At 36.4% G+C, this 15,520-nt stretch overlaps 1 protein-coding gene across 1 annotated transcript in view; it reads right to left on the bottom strand.

Annotated features, from left to right (window-relative positions):
* Positions 1-13,815: 13,815 nt before the first annotated feature.
* LOC117317015 (MAM and LDL-receptor class A domain-containing protein 2-like) overlaps positions 13,816-15,520 on the bottom strand; it is a 40,359-nt gene continuing 38,654 nt past the window's right edge. Inside the window, exons 25-26 of the mRNA XM_033871793.1 lie at positions 15,258-15,430; positions 13,816-14,595 (exon numbers count right to left, since the gene is read on the bottom strand). Of these exons, the coding sequence (XP_033727684.1) occupies positions 14,512-14,595; positions 15,258-15,430 (257 nt within the window). The 3' untranslated portion in view covers positions 13,816-14,511. The remainder of the gene's footprint in view (positions 14,596-15,257; positions 15,431-15,520) is intronic.

The following is a 15,520-nucleotide window of genomic DNA, read 5'->3' as shown; positions in this document are numbered from 1 at the left end:
CCACAGCCGCCATTTTGAAAACACATTTGAAACTTCTTCTCAAGTTTTACTTGTGAGATTGAGCTGAAACTTGCCTGAAATGATCCTGGAATGGTCCTGAGGAAGTGTTGTTATTTTTCAGGTCGGTCAGAAATCCAAGATGGCCGCCATGGCAACCATCTTGAAAAACACATTTTAAACTTCTTTTCCAGTTCCACTCATGCCATTGAGCTGGAAATTGGTGAGGATGTTAAGAAAGAAGAGCCAACAAAGTGTTGTTATTTTTCGGCTTCGTAAAAACTTTGACATGGCAGCCATGGCGGCCTTTTTGTAACATAATTGCGCAATCATGGTTTTGCTGAACAACATCTATTTCAAACTTCTTCTCAAATTCCACGAGTGGGATTCAGCTGTAACTTACCAGAAATGATCCTGAGATGGTCCTGGCCAAGTGTTGTTATTTATTGGGTCGGTCAGAAATCAAAGATGGTCGCCATGGCAGCCATCTTGAAAACACATTTAAAACTTCTCCAGTTCCACTGGTGCCATTGAGCTGGAAATTGGTGAGGATGTTAAGAAAGAAGAGCCAACAAAGTGTTGTTATTTTTCGGCTTCTTAAAATCTTTGACATGGCAGCCATGGCGGCCATTTTGTAACATGATTGCGCAATCATGGTTTTCCTGAACAACACCTATTTCAAACTTCTTCTCAAATTCCACGAGTGGGATTCAGTTGTAACTTACCAGAAATGATTCTGAGATGGTCCTGGCCAAGTGTTGTTATTTATTGGGTCGGTCAGAAATCCAAGATGGTCGCCATGGCAGCCATCTTGAAAACACATTTTAAACTTCTTTTCCAGTTCCACTGGTACCATTGAGCTGGATATTGGTGAGGATGTTAAGAAAGAAGAGCCAACAAAGTGTTGTTATTTTTCGGCTTCGTAAAAACTTTGACATGGCAGCCATGGCGGCCATTTTGTAACATGATTGCGCAATCATGGTTTTCCTGCACAACACCTATTTCAAACTTCTTCTCAAGTGGGATTCAGCTGTAACTTACCAGAAATGATCCTGAGATGGTCCTGGCCAAGTGTTGTTGTTTATCGGGTCAATCAGAAATCCAAGATGGCCACCATGGCAGCCATCTTGAAAAACAAATTTTTAAATTCTCCAGTTCCACTAGTGCCAATGAGCTGGAAATTGGTTAGGATGTTTTGGAAAGAGTCAACAAAATGTTGTTTTTTTCCGGCTTCTTAAAAACTTTGACATGGCAGCCATGGCGGCCATTTTATAACATGATTGCGCAATCATGGTTTTCAAACTTCTTCTCAAATTCCACCAGTGGGATTGAGCTGAAACTTGCCTGAAATGATGCTGGGATGGTCCTGACCAAGTGTTGTTATTTTTCGGGTCTGTCTGAAATCCAAGATGGCCGCTATGACTGCCATCTTGAAAAACATATTTCAAACTTCTTCCCCAGTTCCGCTCGTTTCATTGAACAGGAAATTGGTGAGGATGTTAAGGAAGGGGAACCAACAAAGTGTTGTTACTTTTCAGCCTCGTAAAAACTTTGACATAGCAGCCACGCGGCCATTTTGTAATATGATTGTGCAATCATGGTTTTCCTAAACAACACCTATTTCAAACTTCTCAAGTTCCAGCTCTAACTTACCTGAAATGATCCTGAGATGATCCTTACCATGGGTCACGGAAGTGATCTTCTAGGTCTCGAGGTATTCCCCTCATGGACTCGAATCTTGGGTCAGCTGTTTCTCTGATAATGTCATACATGTCCAAGGGTTGCGATCTCTTGAAGAGCTGTAGTATACGTATACGTGTACGCTTCCCCAGTAATATTTATTCAACAAGATCTTGCCATGTGGGTCCAGAATTCGCCACAATGAACGAGTATTGAAACGCATGTTCTGTGGCGAAAAACGCGCCGTTCGTCGGTTGATACTGGCGTTCCGAATGTTCAGTTGTACGTGGCTTTGAAGTACATCTTTTATCGAAAACAAAATCAGTTTGCATTGTCTTATCTCTGACATATTTCTGCGTCCTTTCAGTCCAGAAGCTTGGACGCTAATGACCCTTTTCAGTTTTTTTCGGAGTTTAACATCGTCGTAGATCCGAAATGGGTGTTTTTGATGGTGTTTATGGATTGTGGTGGTTGTGGATAGTGGGAGTTAGGCGGTCATGGTGGATTGTGGTTGTGGTTGTATTGGTTACAGTGTATATGGATTGTGATAGTGGTTGGTAGCGGGGATTAAATGAGGTTATGGTGGATTGTGGGGATAATGTTGGCGGTGGTGGTGGTGACGGTGATTTACTTGCATTAGGATATGTACTAATGTTGACAGGTTCTTTTCTATTCGATCGATTTCAATGTGCTTTCTGATGATCTCCTCTTCCTGTTTGCCGTGCCACCAGTACCGGTTTGAAAATTGTCATTTTTCTTCCGTTTTGAGCTCCTTTCGTGCCCCATTTTCTTGTTGTTCACCTTTCCTTGATTTCCCGACAGGTATAGATACATAGTGGTATGATAAACGGATTACTCCTCCTGTCAGTAGTGTCTCCAACCTTTTAGTTCATCTTATAAAGGTACGGATCGAATTGGCCTTCCATCATGTTCTTGTACAATCCTCTCCACCTTTCAAGGTCCAACACGAATGGAGAACTTATCATAATTGCAACAGAAGTCTTTTCTATCGTAGCTTCACCGTATCTTCTTCTGCAAAGAATTACGCGGGTTCGTTGTTAACGCCATTGATATACATCTGAAGGAGCGTACAAAAGCAGTTGGATAGATGATGTTTGTTGACGATGCGATGTGAATGGCGTGGGGGTATGACGTTCTGGATGTGACGTAGGGGACTCGACGCAATTACCGTAGATGACGTTACGGGACAGGAAATTATATATTAAGAATAACGTTTGGCAACCAATTGTTACCATTGTGAAATATTTTTATTTGCTCCGCATTTTCCTACTGACACAATGCTAAGCCACCATACGCCTATACCTAACATACCGCAGCCTCCCAAAACACACATATCCACTCACCACACGCATGCATGTCGCACGCACGGGAGGCCGTCCTTAAATGACCTTAGCTGTTAATAGGACGTTAAACAAAATAAACCAAACCAAACCATACGCCTATAACACCCAGTGTCTCAGGCTATAACACCCAGTAGGTGAAGGAATACAGACAGCTGCTACAATATGAGCCCTAGCAGCGAGGCTTTGCTTGATGGAGATTAACACAAGCACTAATCTGTATGTGTTGAAAATTGCCATTAAATATGTTTATTGTCTCATAGTTGAATTTCATTATACTGCAAATGTACTTTCATGCCGTATGAATAAGTAAGTCGTCAACAAATGCATTCTGTTGTCTGTTAGACTGGACTCGGTCTCCGAGTATGAAAGTGAAAAATGTTTAAAACGGCTTGTTTCTCGCGTTCCACAGATTGTCTAGTCAACTAAAGCCATTTCTTAGGTGAAAGAAATCGCCAAATAGCAATGCCGAGCAGTGCATCCACTTCCAATCAAGTGACACTTCAAAATGCCCCATGTTTCTTCGCGAGTTCCACTTTCGATTCGTGCGTATACAATTTCCACAGCTAAACATGGCGGCTGACCGCATCACTTATGCTTTCCGCGAATATGGCGTTATGCGATTTCGCTGTTCACAGGAAAATAATTTTGCTACGGTTTATCAATTTAAAAATGTATTTTATATAAGTCAAATATACGATATCAAACGTTGAAAGAAACAAAAAGTGTTGGTTATCTTTTTCATACTCAGCGCACTATTTTTTCAGCTGTTTTTTTGTCATGTGACATTAAAAAACAGGCGATAATTTGCTTGTTGGTTCATTTTTCAAAATGGCGAGTACATCTCGTGGAATGAAGGAAATGACAGATATTGACGAACGGAACGTGACGTGACCTTACATTTTTCAAGCTTTGTGAGAAATATTAAAGCCCCCCCCCCAACATAAGTATATTTACTGTAAATATCAATTAATTTCGATGACAAATAATTCGAGGCCAATACACGTTCTCCCTTTTTTTTTTTTATTATATCTTTAACGCACAGTTTATCGGTCTCTTATCAGGAGGTAGCGTCCGGTACCCGAACGTATGTATACTTATTCGTCTCCACGTACATTTTCGAACTCTCTCCTGTTAGGGTATCATCGCCGTCAATCTTGACCAAATCTTTATGCCTGTCTGCTTCGCAGGAACGGATACCTCTGCTCCTCTGGTGCACATCTTGTATTTCGGATGTACCACCATCTTGAACAGGATGTGACGAAACCGGATGTACCGCCATCTTGAACCGGATGCACCGCATCTTGAACAGGATGTGACGAAACCGGATGTACCAGCATCTTGAACCCGATGTGTTGTCACCGGATGAACCTTTATCTTGAACATGATATTACGTAAGCAGATGCACCGCCATTTTGAATGTATAATGAGGGCACTGGGGCACAGGCACATGGTTCCCGTGTCGAAACACACATACTATACTACTTAGGTCTATCGCGACCTAAATATTTTGTAATATAGCGTCGATTAATGTCGGAAATTTTCAACATGGAACTAAATGAGAGCTTTCGGATAAATATCTCATTTATCCGTAATACAAGGTAGATGTTCTGTCGAGCCTGATTTATTTGGTCACCAACCAAAATCTTAGCGACACTAAACACTACATCGGAGAATTCCACGTTTTCATATAGTATTGTCCTCTGACCCTCTATCTGACATCTGTTTTAGGCTGGTGTGATAGCCAAAGGACATTCGGGCTAAACTGGCCCTAGTTTCATCAACGTTCGATTAAAGCTTAATGAAGGCAATTCTTTAAAATTGAATATTCTATAAGGACTCATTACACAATACAAAAACACCTCAACTAAAAAAAAAAAAAAAAAAAAAAAAAAGATTCCCCAAAACCCAATAATGTTTTTCTACGGAAAGCTATAAGTTCAGGAATAATCTCCAATGACTGACATAAGTTAAGTGTGTTGATAAAACTAGTAGAACAATTAAAGCCAGAAAAATCCTTGAATGTAGCGACACATTAGCACATTGTTCAAGGACAATCAGAAGTAATTAGTGAAGTTACTCAATAAAAAAACTTCACAAAAGGAAACTCATTTGTGTATATTGTGTTAGTATAATAAAAAAAATAAACAAATAGAAAAGAAGGATATATTAACACATCATAGAAAAAAAAACTTACGTGATAACTGTGTAGGTTTTTCTGTGTGCATACCACGCCTATCGCCAGCTGGGGAGTTGTGAGTCGCCGGGCCTTACAGAGTATATATATACACATACAAAAAAAGATGTGACATCATGGTCCTATTTCTTTACTTAATGCATAATGTTCTGCATTTACAGAAACATCTGACACTGGTGTATCACGTTTTGATAACTATTTGCAAAACTTGATATACTGGTAAGCTTTAAGTCCGCTCTTCATTCCTAAATGAACAAAAAATAGATAAAAAAAAACAAGAAAATAAATGACTTATATATTTTGTGCAACTGAATTGAATAATCTATTGCTTAAATCCGAGAGAACGTTATTTACTTTGTTTTCCTTTCTACATAAACTATCTATAATGAAATACATTCAACCTTTTTACTTACGTGTAGACAATGATGAATTTTGTTAATAGTCCGTGTCCCAATTGGTCACAAGGTTATTAGCTTAATCACTTAATAAGCGAGTCTCATTTCTTCTTCACTTTTACACCTGTGTATGTAAGAATAGGCATGTAGGAAGAGACGGACGACTGCTATACAGTTTTGTAAAGAAAGAAAAATGCCAAGTTCGTTTTACCAGAAAGTATTTTATCAGGATTTTGAATTGTTTTGAAACTGCGATTTCCCTTATCGCCTTTGGAACAACTGGGCCCTGATTATGTCAAATTAGGGGCCGCGGTGGCCGAGTGATTAAAGTGTCCTGATCCACCTCTGGGTCGCGAATTCGAAACCCACTTGGGGCAGTTGCCAGGGTACTGACCGAAGGCCGATGGGTTTTCCCTGGGTACTCCGGCTTTCCTCCACCTCCAAAGCCAGGTACGTCCTTAAAGTGACACTGGCTTTTAATAGGGCGTTTAACAAAAATAAACCAATTATATTAAATTGATTTTTAAATGTCTCTATTTTAGATATTAGTTTTAAATGAATAACTATATTATCGAGGTACATTTTATAGAGCATATGCAGCTGCAGTTATAATTTTAAAAAATATCTGTCCTCTTTTTTTTAGATTTCAGAGTAAGACATTATAATTTACACTCATTTTTTAGGTTCTTAATGCTACCTTCAAGTTAGAAAATCGGTATAAAGTTTTAAAGTCCGCCTTAGAATTGCGATGGTAGAGGGATCAGTTTACATTGTTTGCCGCAACTTTTTTTTCTATATTTAGATATCACAAAATCCTATTAACCTAAAAGAACATCTCCATCGAGTTTCGATAATGCAGACAAGAGACTAAGGACTACCGATCTGTTTCATCATTCAATGTCATCTTTGCTTTAGCATGGTATCCCTTTTAATCTTTTTTATTGTGACTTTCTCGGAGGACAAAGCGAGTGTCTTAACTAAACATCTGTCACAATGCTGCTTTATTATTAAAAAATCTTGCAGCAAGGAATGCTTTTTCAATTATGTCTGCTCAAGAGGTTGACGTGTACGCGGAATTTATTTCATCTGACTTTGTGTTACATTACTTTTGTTACTGATAAAGTGTCAATGTCTTTGTTAAAGGTTTTTATCGAAGGTTATAGTTCAGTAATATCAATACAGCATTTAAGCAACCTTACATGTAGGTTACACGTGTATTCGTTGACGTTATCTGGAACGGCGAAAAAAGACGTTATCACATATACTTGTCTGAACTGATATGTCTTAAAGTCTAATTTGAACACTCGATTTCTCGATGTTTTGTAACTTAAGCGAGAAAGACAGAAGTTTGTCAGAAAAACATATGCTCAAAAAACAATATTCAAACAAAAACAAAAAAAAACAAAAAAAATCATTCCGAAAATCCGTGATTCAAGCACAATTGTCTACATATTTGGACTTACTTGTAATCGCCGGGCTACAAAAGGTTGCTACGTGTAGCAGATGCAAAAGCACATAAATCGATGATGTCAGCACAGATAATTCTGAGGAATCCCTTCTACACGTTCATAAGGTTGCTTAACCTCTCTAATAATAAAAGTCTTACATGAAATATTTATCGATTTGAAAAAAAAGTTTTGTTTAATTTTCATGTATACCATCAACACTTTTGTTACGTTTGCTCTTTAGTTTGACCGAATTAACAAAATGTAATAATCAATTGATAAGAATCGTTAGTATCTGTAGCCGCTACATCGTGTCATAAATGTTCGTGAGTTAATAATTAAACAAAAGACATCCTACTGAAATGTTATATTTTCATTTTGATTACGGAAGAATATTAACTGAAATCCAAAAGAGGATATCCATATACCAGTAATGAAGGTATACCTTGCATATTTATCAAAATACCCCAGCAATATCCGTAAATCTTTGTTTTGGTTTAGAAAACATGTAATGAATTACCATTGCTGGAAAATGTCATTCATTGTAGGGACCAAAAGATTGGGAGGTACTAAAAATAATCCACAATGAGCTGCAAAAAAACATACAGGAGAGAAGATGTTTTGATACCAAAGCCCAGCAGGTACTCGTAAGGCCTAAGAGTTATACCTGCTGCACCAAATTACATGATCGTAATAGGCGTCTCTTTTTGGGATCTTATCTTTTCTCCTCTTTTCTAAACAACTTTCTTCTTCCTGTGTTTCCTTTGACACTGCCTTATTTTGCCCTTGAAGGAATCTTCGGATTTTATTCCCTGGCCGATTTTGGTTTGGTTTGGTTTGGTTTTATTTGTTTAACGCCCTATTAACAGCCAAGGTCATTCAATGACGGCCTCCCGTGCGTGCGATATGCATGCGTGTGGTGAGTGCGTATGCGTCGCCTCCTACGCCAATGCAATTAGGGAAGCCATCAATACAGGAAATCGAGTCCAAAAAAGTAATGGATAAAGAATATTGGATCTAGCCTAACCCACAGGGGGAAGGTGCGGACCTACGTCACAAACAATGATTGTCTGATAAACAAAAATTAGTCTCTCCCGAGTATGATCCGGCCAACGACTACAAATCCTTGACAAGGAAATGAACTCGACGGAACTTGAAAACCGACCTATTTTCTGTCTGAGTTAATTTTCTTCACTAAATACCATATTATGTCTTGTTTCAAAGATGAAACATTTATCTATCCGTAGATACCAAATACATGGTACCGAAAGTCTACAATTTTGTATTAGAATGCCTAGAATGTCAAATTTTGCCTGAAAAATGCTAAGTAGACATTTACTGGTCCATACGGTTATCTGCCACTGCTCTACTGGACACACCTTTATTCGGATGGCTATTAGTAAAAACGGCCTCACAGATACGTCACAAATAGAAAAACCTGTTATCCTACCTGAAAGTGAGACGTTCACAGTTATTGTCATGCAAATAATCTGAGGTTAAAGTCGGTTCACAGGAAATGGTCTTCTCGGCGCCATTTTTTTTTCATAATCTACTAATCTAATAACGCAGAATTTCGAAAATTTGTAAAAACAATTTCAAAAAGACTGATGTACATGTATATTGGATAACAAAAATATCAAACTAACTTTTCCATCATAATCGTACGTGTTAATTCTTTATGAATAATCTGCTTTAAAAAATGATTTTTTTTCTTTTCTAAATTAATTTACAAGGGAGCTTCAATAGATATTTTGTTTAGTTTGAATATATTTTGTGCATTAACCATGGAGATTGAATTTTTGTTATGTTTAACGTATCCGAACGTGCGTGTAAATATATTTATTTTAAGGAACTTATTAAGCAGATAGATGTAATTATAATAAAGCGACTTTAGCATTGTTGTCTGTTATCAGATACTATGCATAGATAAAATGACGAACATTTTTTTATTTTCTTGCCTTTGTCATCAGTCACGTCTACGTGTATATTGTAAGCATAACAATGTGTAACAGATAGGACAAGTTGAACTAGGTTGAAAAGGAGTTCATTGCCCTGAGATTCGCTTAAATCTGTATCTTGGAAATCTATATCTACATAAAAACATCTCTATGCATCATTGAAAAAATATGTTCGATTTGTTTTGCCTCCCTCCAATGTACGTTTTCTCATTTTCTCGTTATCTCACTAGATTTCAATTCAGAAACGAATGTCACTTTAAATCGTTTTGTTATCTGTTAAGGATTAAATGCCAGCGAAAAAAGGAATACATTACAAACTAATTGAATGTGTGTTTACATCAGGAACATATTTATCCTTTCAATATCACGTGGCGTACCATCGATATGGAAAGCTCGTGAACAGATAAAGCCCAAGCGTCAGAGCGTTAACGAACAATAGAATGTCAGCGAAGATCTGCAACACACACGTCTTTCTAATAATTAATATCGACGGGGAGGATAACTTCACTTTCAACATATGAATCCAGTCGGTATTTTACTTAGCTTACACACCAGCTTTATAGCGTAAATGGTGGCTAAAAAGATCCCGAAATTTCTTATTTCTAAGACATATCCCTGCAATTGGTATTACCATGCAAATCAGCAGCTAAAGATACTTGGTATTTCATTCTGTGTAGTACTCAGTAATGGCATTAAGCTCACCATCCTACAAAATTGCTCTTAAAATGTTTGTCAACAGCTGTGTAGCTTTGATGAGGCCGGGTTACTGTGTCACCACGCATGTCAGTACATTCACACTAGTCATCCGAGATAGGAGACAAACAGACTGGAGCAATGCTTTCTTTTGTTCGTGTCACCTTGGAAATCCGTTTACGTATGCTCCTTCTTACCTTTATATAAAACTACGTTTTAAGCATAAATTGTTTTATTTCTATTCAAAACGTAGAATAGCATGGCAGTAAGTGATACGTATATTTGACATTTGAACTACGTGTACGAAGTAGTTGATTTATATTATTATAGATGAGTGTTATGATATATGTGACAAAACAACGACAGCATTTTTATTTACTTTGTATATGATTCAAGTGACTTTAACGGCAATTTTGCCTCTTGTTATTTATATAACTCGTGTGACTGTCAAGTTAATTCGGCCTCTTGTTATTTATAAAACTCATGTGACTATTAAGACTCTTTAGTCGCTTGTTATTTATAAAACTCATGTGACTTTTAAAGCCCTCTGGCCTCTTGTTATTTATTTAACTCGTGTGACTTTTAAAGCCCTCTGGCCTCTTGTTATTTATTTAACTCGTCTGACTTTTAAAGCCCTCTGGCCTCTTGTTATTTATTTAACTCGTGTGACTTTTAAAGCCCTCTAGCCTCTTGTTATTTATATAACTCATGTGACTGTTAAAGCCCTTTATGCCTTTTGTTATTTATATAACCCTTGTGACTGTTGAAGCCCTCAGACCTCTTGTTATTTATATAACTCATGTGACTGTTAAAGCCCTTTATGCCTTTTGTTATTTATATAACCCTTGTGACAGTTGAAGCCCTCAGACCTCTTGTTATTTATATAACTCATGTGACTGTTAAAGCCCTTTATGCCTTTTGTTATTTATATAACCCTTGTGACTGTTGAAGCCCTCAGACCTCTTGTTATTTATATAACTCATGTGACTGTTAAAGCCCTTTATGCCTTTTGTTATTTATATAACCCTTGTGACTGTTGAAGCTCTCAGACCTCTTGTTATTTATATAACTCATGTGACTGTTAAAGCCCTTTATGCCTTTTGTTATTTATATAACCCTTGTGACTGTTGAAGCCCTCAGACCTCTTGTTATTTATATAACTCATGTGACTGTTAAAGCCCTTTATGCCTTTTGTTATTTATATAACCCTTGTGACTGTTGAAGCCCTCAGACCTCTTGTTATTTATATAACTCATGTGACTGTTAAAGTCCTTTATGCCTTTTGTTATTTATATAACATGTGACTTTTAAAGCCCTTTATGCCTCTTGTTATTTATATTACTCATGTGATTGTCAAGGCAATTCAGCTTCTTGTTACTAGTATTTATGTAACTCGTGTAATTATCAAGTTAATTCGGCCGCTTGTTATTAATTTGTCAGGGCAATTCAGCCTCTTATTAATTATATAACTGATGTAACTGTAAAGGCAATTCAGCCTCCTGTTATTTATATAACTCGTGTAATTGTCAAGTTAATTCGGCCACTTGTTATTTATAATACTCATGTAACTGTTAAGACAATTCAGCCTCTTGTTATTTATATATCTCATGTTATTCTCAGTCTCTTGTTAATTTTATCACAATCTGAAAAGTAGCTGTATACAATTTATGAATAATTTACGCAGGAACACTGAGAAGTGTTACCGATTTTACTGCAGTCACTATGAGAGTATGCATAACTGTCCAGTTGCAACATATATACCTAGAAGTTCGCGTTACAGATCTCTAAGACCAAGGTCATAGCCACTGTTTATAAAGAAAAAAATGTCAAAGGTTGCAGAGGTCAAGGAGGTTTACTTCGCCATCTATATCTGATTTACCTAGCTTCCAATGGAAATATTTAAAAATAAATTTGACGTCGCTGTAACCTTCCTGTAACAAAGACCTCGTCGTCTTTATCTGTTTCCAGTATTTACGGTCAAGATAAACGATTAAGTAGACATAGCTGTAAACCTTCCTGTAACAAAGACCGCGTCATCTTTGTCTTTCCTGTATAAACGGTAAAAGTAAATGATAAGTAGACATAGCTGTAACCTTCCTGTAACAAAGACCGCGTCATCTTTGTCTGTTTTCTGTGTTTACGGTCAAGGTAAATGTTAAAGTATACGTCGTTGTAACCTCACTGTAACAAAGACCGCGTCATCTTTGTCTACTTTTTAAGCAGTTTCCTGTTTCCTGTATTTACGGTCAAGGTAAATGTTAAAGTATACGTCGTTGTAACCTCACTGTAACAAAGACCGCGTCATCTTTGTCTACTTTTTAAGCAGTTTCCTGTTTCCTGTATTTACGGTCAAGGTAAATGTTAAAGTAGACGTCGTTGTAACCTTACTATAACAAGGGCTACGTCATCTTAGTCTGTTTCCTGTAGTTTGATGTTCTTAAACAATAGTGATCGGGACATGCTCCGAAAATGTCACACACTCCAGACGGAAAAACAGCCAAAGTCAACTTGTTGAGTGACGACTCACGGAGTGCAAGTCGATCCGAACTTCAACATCTGTTTTTTTTTTAATTTTCGTTCAATCCGTCGCTAAAACTCACATGCGCAGTTAGATTTATTGCTGAATTATGTGTTGGTATGTACACGGTATATCATATATAACATGCGTTGGTGTGTACAAGGTATATTAGATATAACATGTGTTTATATGTACAAGGTATATCATATATAACATGTGTTTATATGTACACGGTATATCATATATAACATGTGTTTGTATGTACACGGTATATCATATATAACATAGGTTTGTATGTACACGGTATATCATATATAACATGTGTTTATATGTACACGGTATATTATATATAACATGTGTTTATATGTACAAGGTATATCATATATAACATGCGTTGGTGTGTACAAGGTATATTATATATAACATGTGTTTATATGTACAAGGTATATCATATATAACATGTGTTTTTATGTACACGGTATATCATATATAACATGCGTTTGTATATATAAAACATATTGGATATAACATGTGTTTATATGTACAAGGTATATCATATATAACATGTGTTTATATGTACACGGTATATTATATATAACATGTGTTTATATGTACAAGGTATATCATATATAACATGTGTTTGTATGTACACGGTATATCATATATAACGTGTTTATATGTACAAGGTATATCATAATTATATAACATGTGTTTATATGTACAAGGTCTATCATATATAACATGTGTTTGTATGTACACGGTATATCATATTAAACATGTGTTTATATGTACACGGTATATCATATATAACATGCGTTGGTGTGTACAAGGTATATTATATATAACATGTGTTTATATGTACAAGGTATATTATATATAACATGTGTTTATATGTACAAGGTATATCATATATAACATGTGTTTGTATGTACAAGGTATATCATATATAACGTGTTTATATGTACACGGTATATTATATATAACATGTGTTTGTATGTACAAGGTATATCATATATAACATGTGTTTATATGTACACGGTATATTGGATATAACATGTGTTTATATGTACAAGGTATATCATATATAACATGTGTTTATATGTACAAGGTATATTATATATAACGTGTTTGTATGTACACGGTATATCATATTAAACATGTGTTTATATGTACACGGTATATTGGATATAACATGTGTTTATATGTACACGGTATATCATATATAACATGTGTTTGTATGTACAAGGTATATCATATATAACATGTGTTTATATGTACAAGGTATATCATATATAACATGTGTTTGTATGTACACGGTATATCATATATAACATGTGTTTATATGTACAAGGTATATCATAATTTATATAACATATATTTGTATGTACACGGTATATTGGATAAAGCATTTGCTTCCATGTACAAGGTATAAAATGGTTGTACATGTTAATTTTGTAATTGAAAGAGTATGCATCCGTTTTCCTTTGGAAACTAACTCTTCAAATGTAAATGCTCTGTATACCTGCCAAAATATATGGTATAAACCCAAACAGTCTACCACTCTAACAGCATTTCATTACATAAGTATTTATTGTTTGGAGTGATACAGTCAACTACATGTAATACAAAGCAAAATAAGTAATTCAATGTAAAGTCTCTAAAACGTATATAAATGATTGATGTATTCCTAATTAGCAAATTTGGGTATTCCGGTTACACACGATATAGGTTCGTTATAATTTTGGGTATGTAATGTTCTCGGTTATTGGGGCCACCCACGGGTGGAGACAGGGATGCTGCCGTGGAACGACTGAAGATGACCAGAACTTCTTCCAGCTTGTTCAGATGCAGACGTCAACTTAGGGTCAGGCGGTCAGCTATTTAACTCATCACTGTTGACCTTTAGGACGTTCCAAATAAGGAGTTGAAACACTTCTTGAGAGAGAATCTGACTGATGACGTCCATGAAGCAGCTGGTCAGAGATGTATTTTGGAAACTATGTAAAATTGGGCCGAACTCTTACAAAGTATTAACACTTTGAATATAATTTACAATGTATAACATTGTATAAATCTTAATCAAACATAGTAAAATATATGTTTTTGTTATTTTCAGAAATCATGACTTGGTTGGAAATGAAAAACGAAGGTTGTTTGATGAACGGAAGAATACATATAGTTCAGGTACTTGCTAAACTATCTATATAGATCTGAGTAAAATATTAAAAACGATACGTTTTTTAATAAAACCACGTGTTTCTCTAGGACTAAGGACAAGCAGAATTCACCATGGTAACAGTATCGATACCAATGTGTCCAAGACCATCTGACGCTACGGCTTTAATGGACACCTGTGAAAAAAACAACATATTTTAACGTCAAACTAGCCACATGGTAGCGTAATGCACCAATCCCAGAAAAATGTGACACATAAAATCACCAAAGGGAAGTCATCAAAAATGAAAACTGATTATCTAGCGAATAACCATGTTATGTACTGTACATTGGTAACAAATCTTAATCTTAATCTTAAAACAATAATAAATGAAAGAAAACAAGTATACTTCCAACGGACGTAGGGGCTGGCGCATTCAGTTTGTTATATAATCCAAAAGTCCAAGACCCTCCTTTAGAATTTTGGGAGTGGGGTGACTGGTTTGCCCGTTGTCAGTATAATGTAACCGGGGAGTGTGTCCTGCTGGGTGTCTTCGACAGTATGCTTCAGTGAGGTAGCACTATAGATTGACAAAAGCTCCCGACTATCACAAGGAGGCTTTACACGAACATATCGCAGCCTCCCAAAACACATACGTACTCACCACACTCAGGTACATGTTGCACGTATTGGAGGCCGTCCTTGAATGACCTTGGCTATTGATAGAACGTTAAACAAATAAAACCAAACCAACCCTCTTTAGTGAAGATGACTTGATGTCTGGTTTACTGGAAATGTTTCACTCATCAAAATGCAGGCGATATACAAATAATCATAAAACATAATCATAATACTTACTTCAAGACCAGGAGTAATATTTGAGATGTTTATTGACGTAAACAGCCACTGGTCTCCATTCTGTCCTGACCGATTCCATATTCTTTGTTTCTTTTCTCCTGGTAATCGAGTCTGCACAATCAGTTTCCCGAAAGTCTCTCCAAACATGTAGTAGAAGGAGAAGCAGGCATCATCTAGAACATTATTATGAATATTTTCAAAAAGATAAAAAGTAATATGTGTACTGTGTAGGGGATGATCCGGGTATTCGGTGTAGAAGTTGA

Source organism: Pecten maximus, chromosome 18 (assembly GCF_902652985.1).
Source record: "Pecten maximus chromosome 18, xPecMax1.1, whole genome shotgun sequence".
Taxonomy (NCBI): domain Eukaryota; kingdom Metazoa; phylum Mollusca; class Bivalvia; order Pectinida; family Pectinidae; genus Pecten; species Pecten maximus.
The sequence above is the reverse complement of the archived record's forward strand: the minus strand, read 5'-3'. Positions and strand labels throughout refer to the sequence as shown.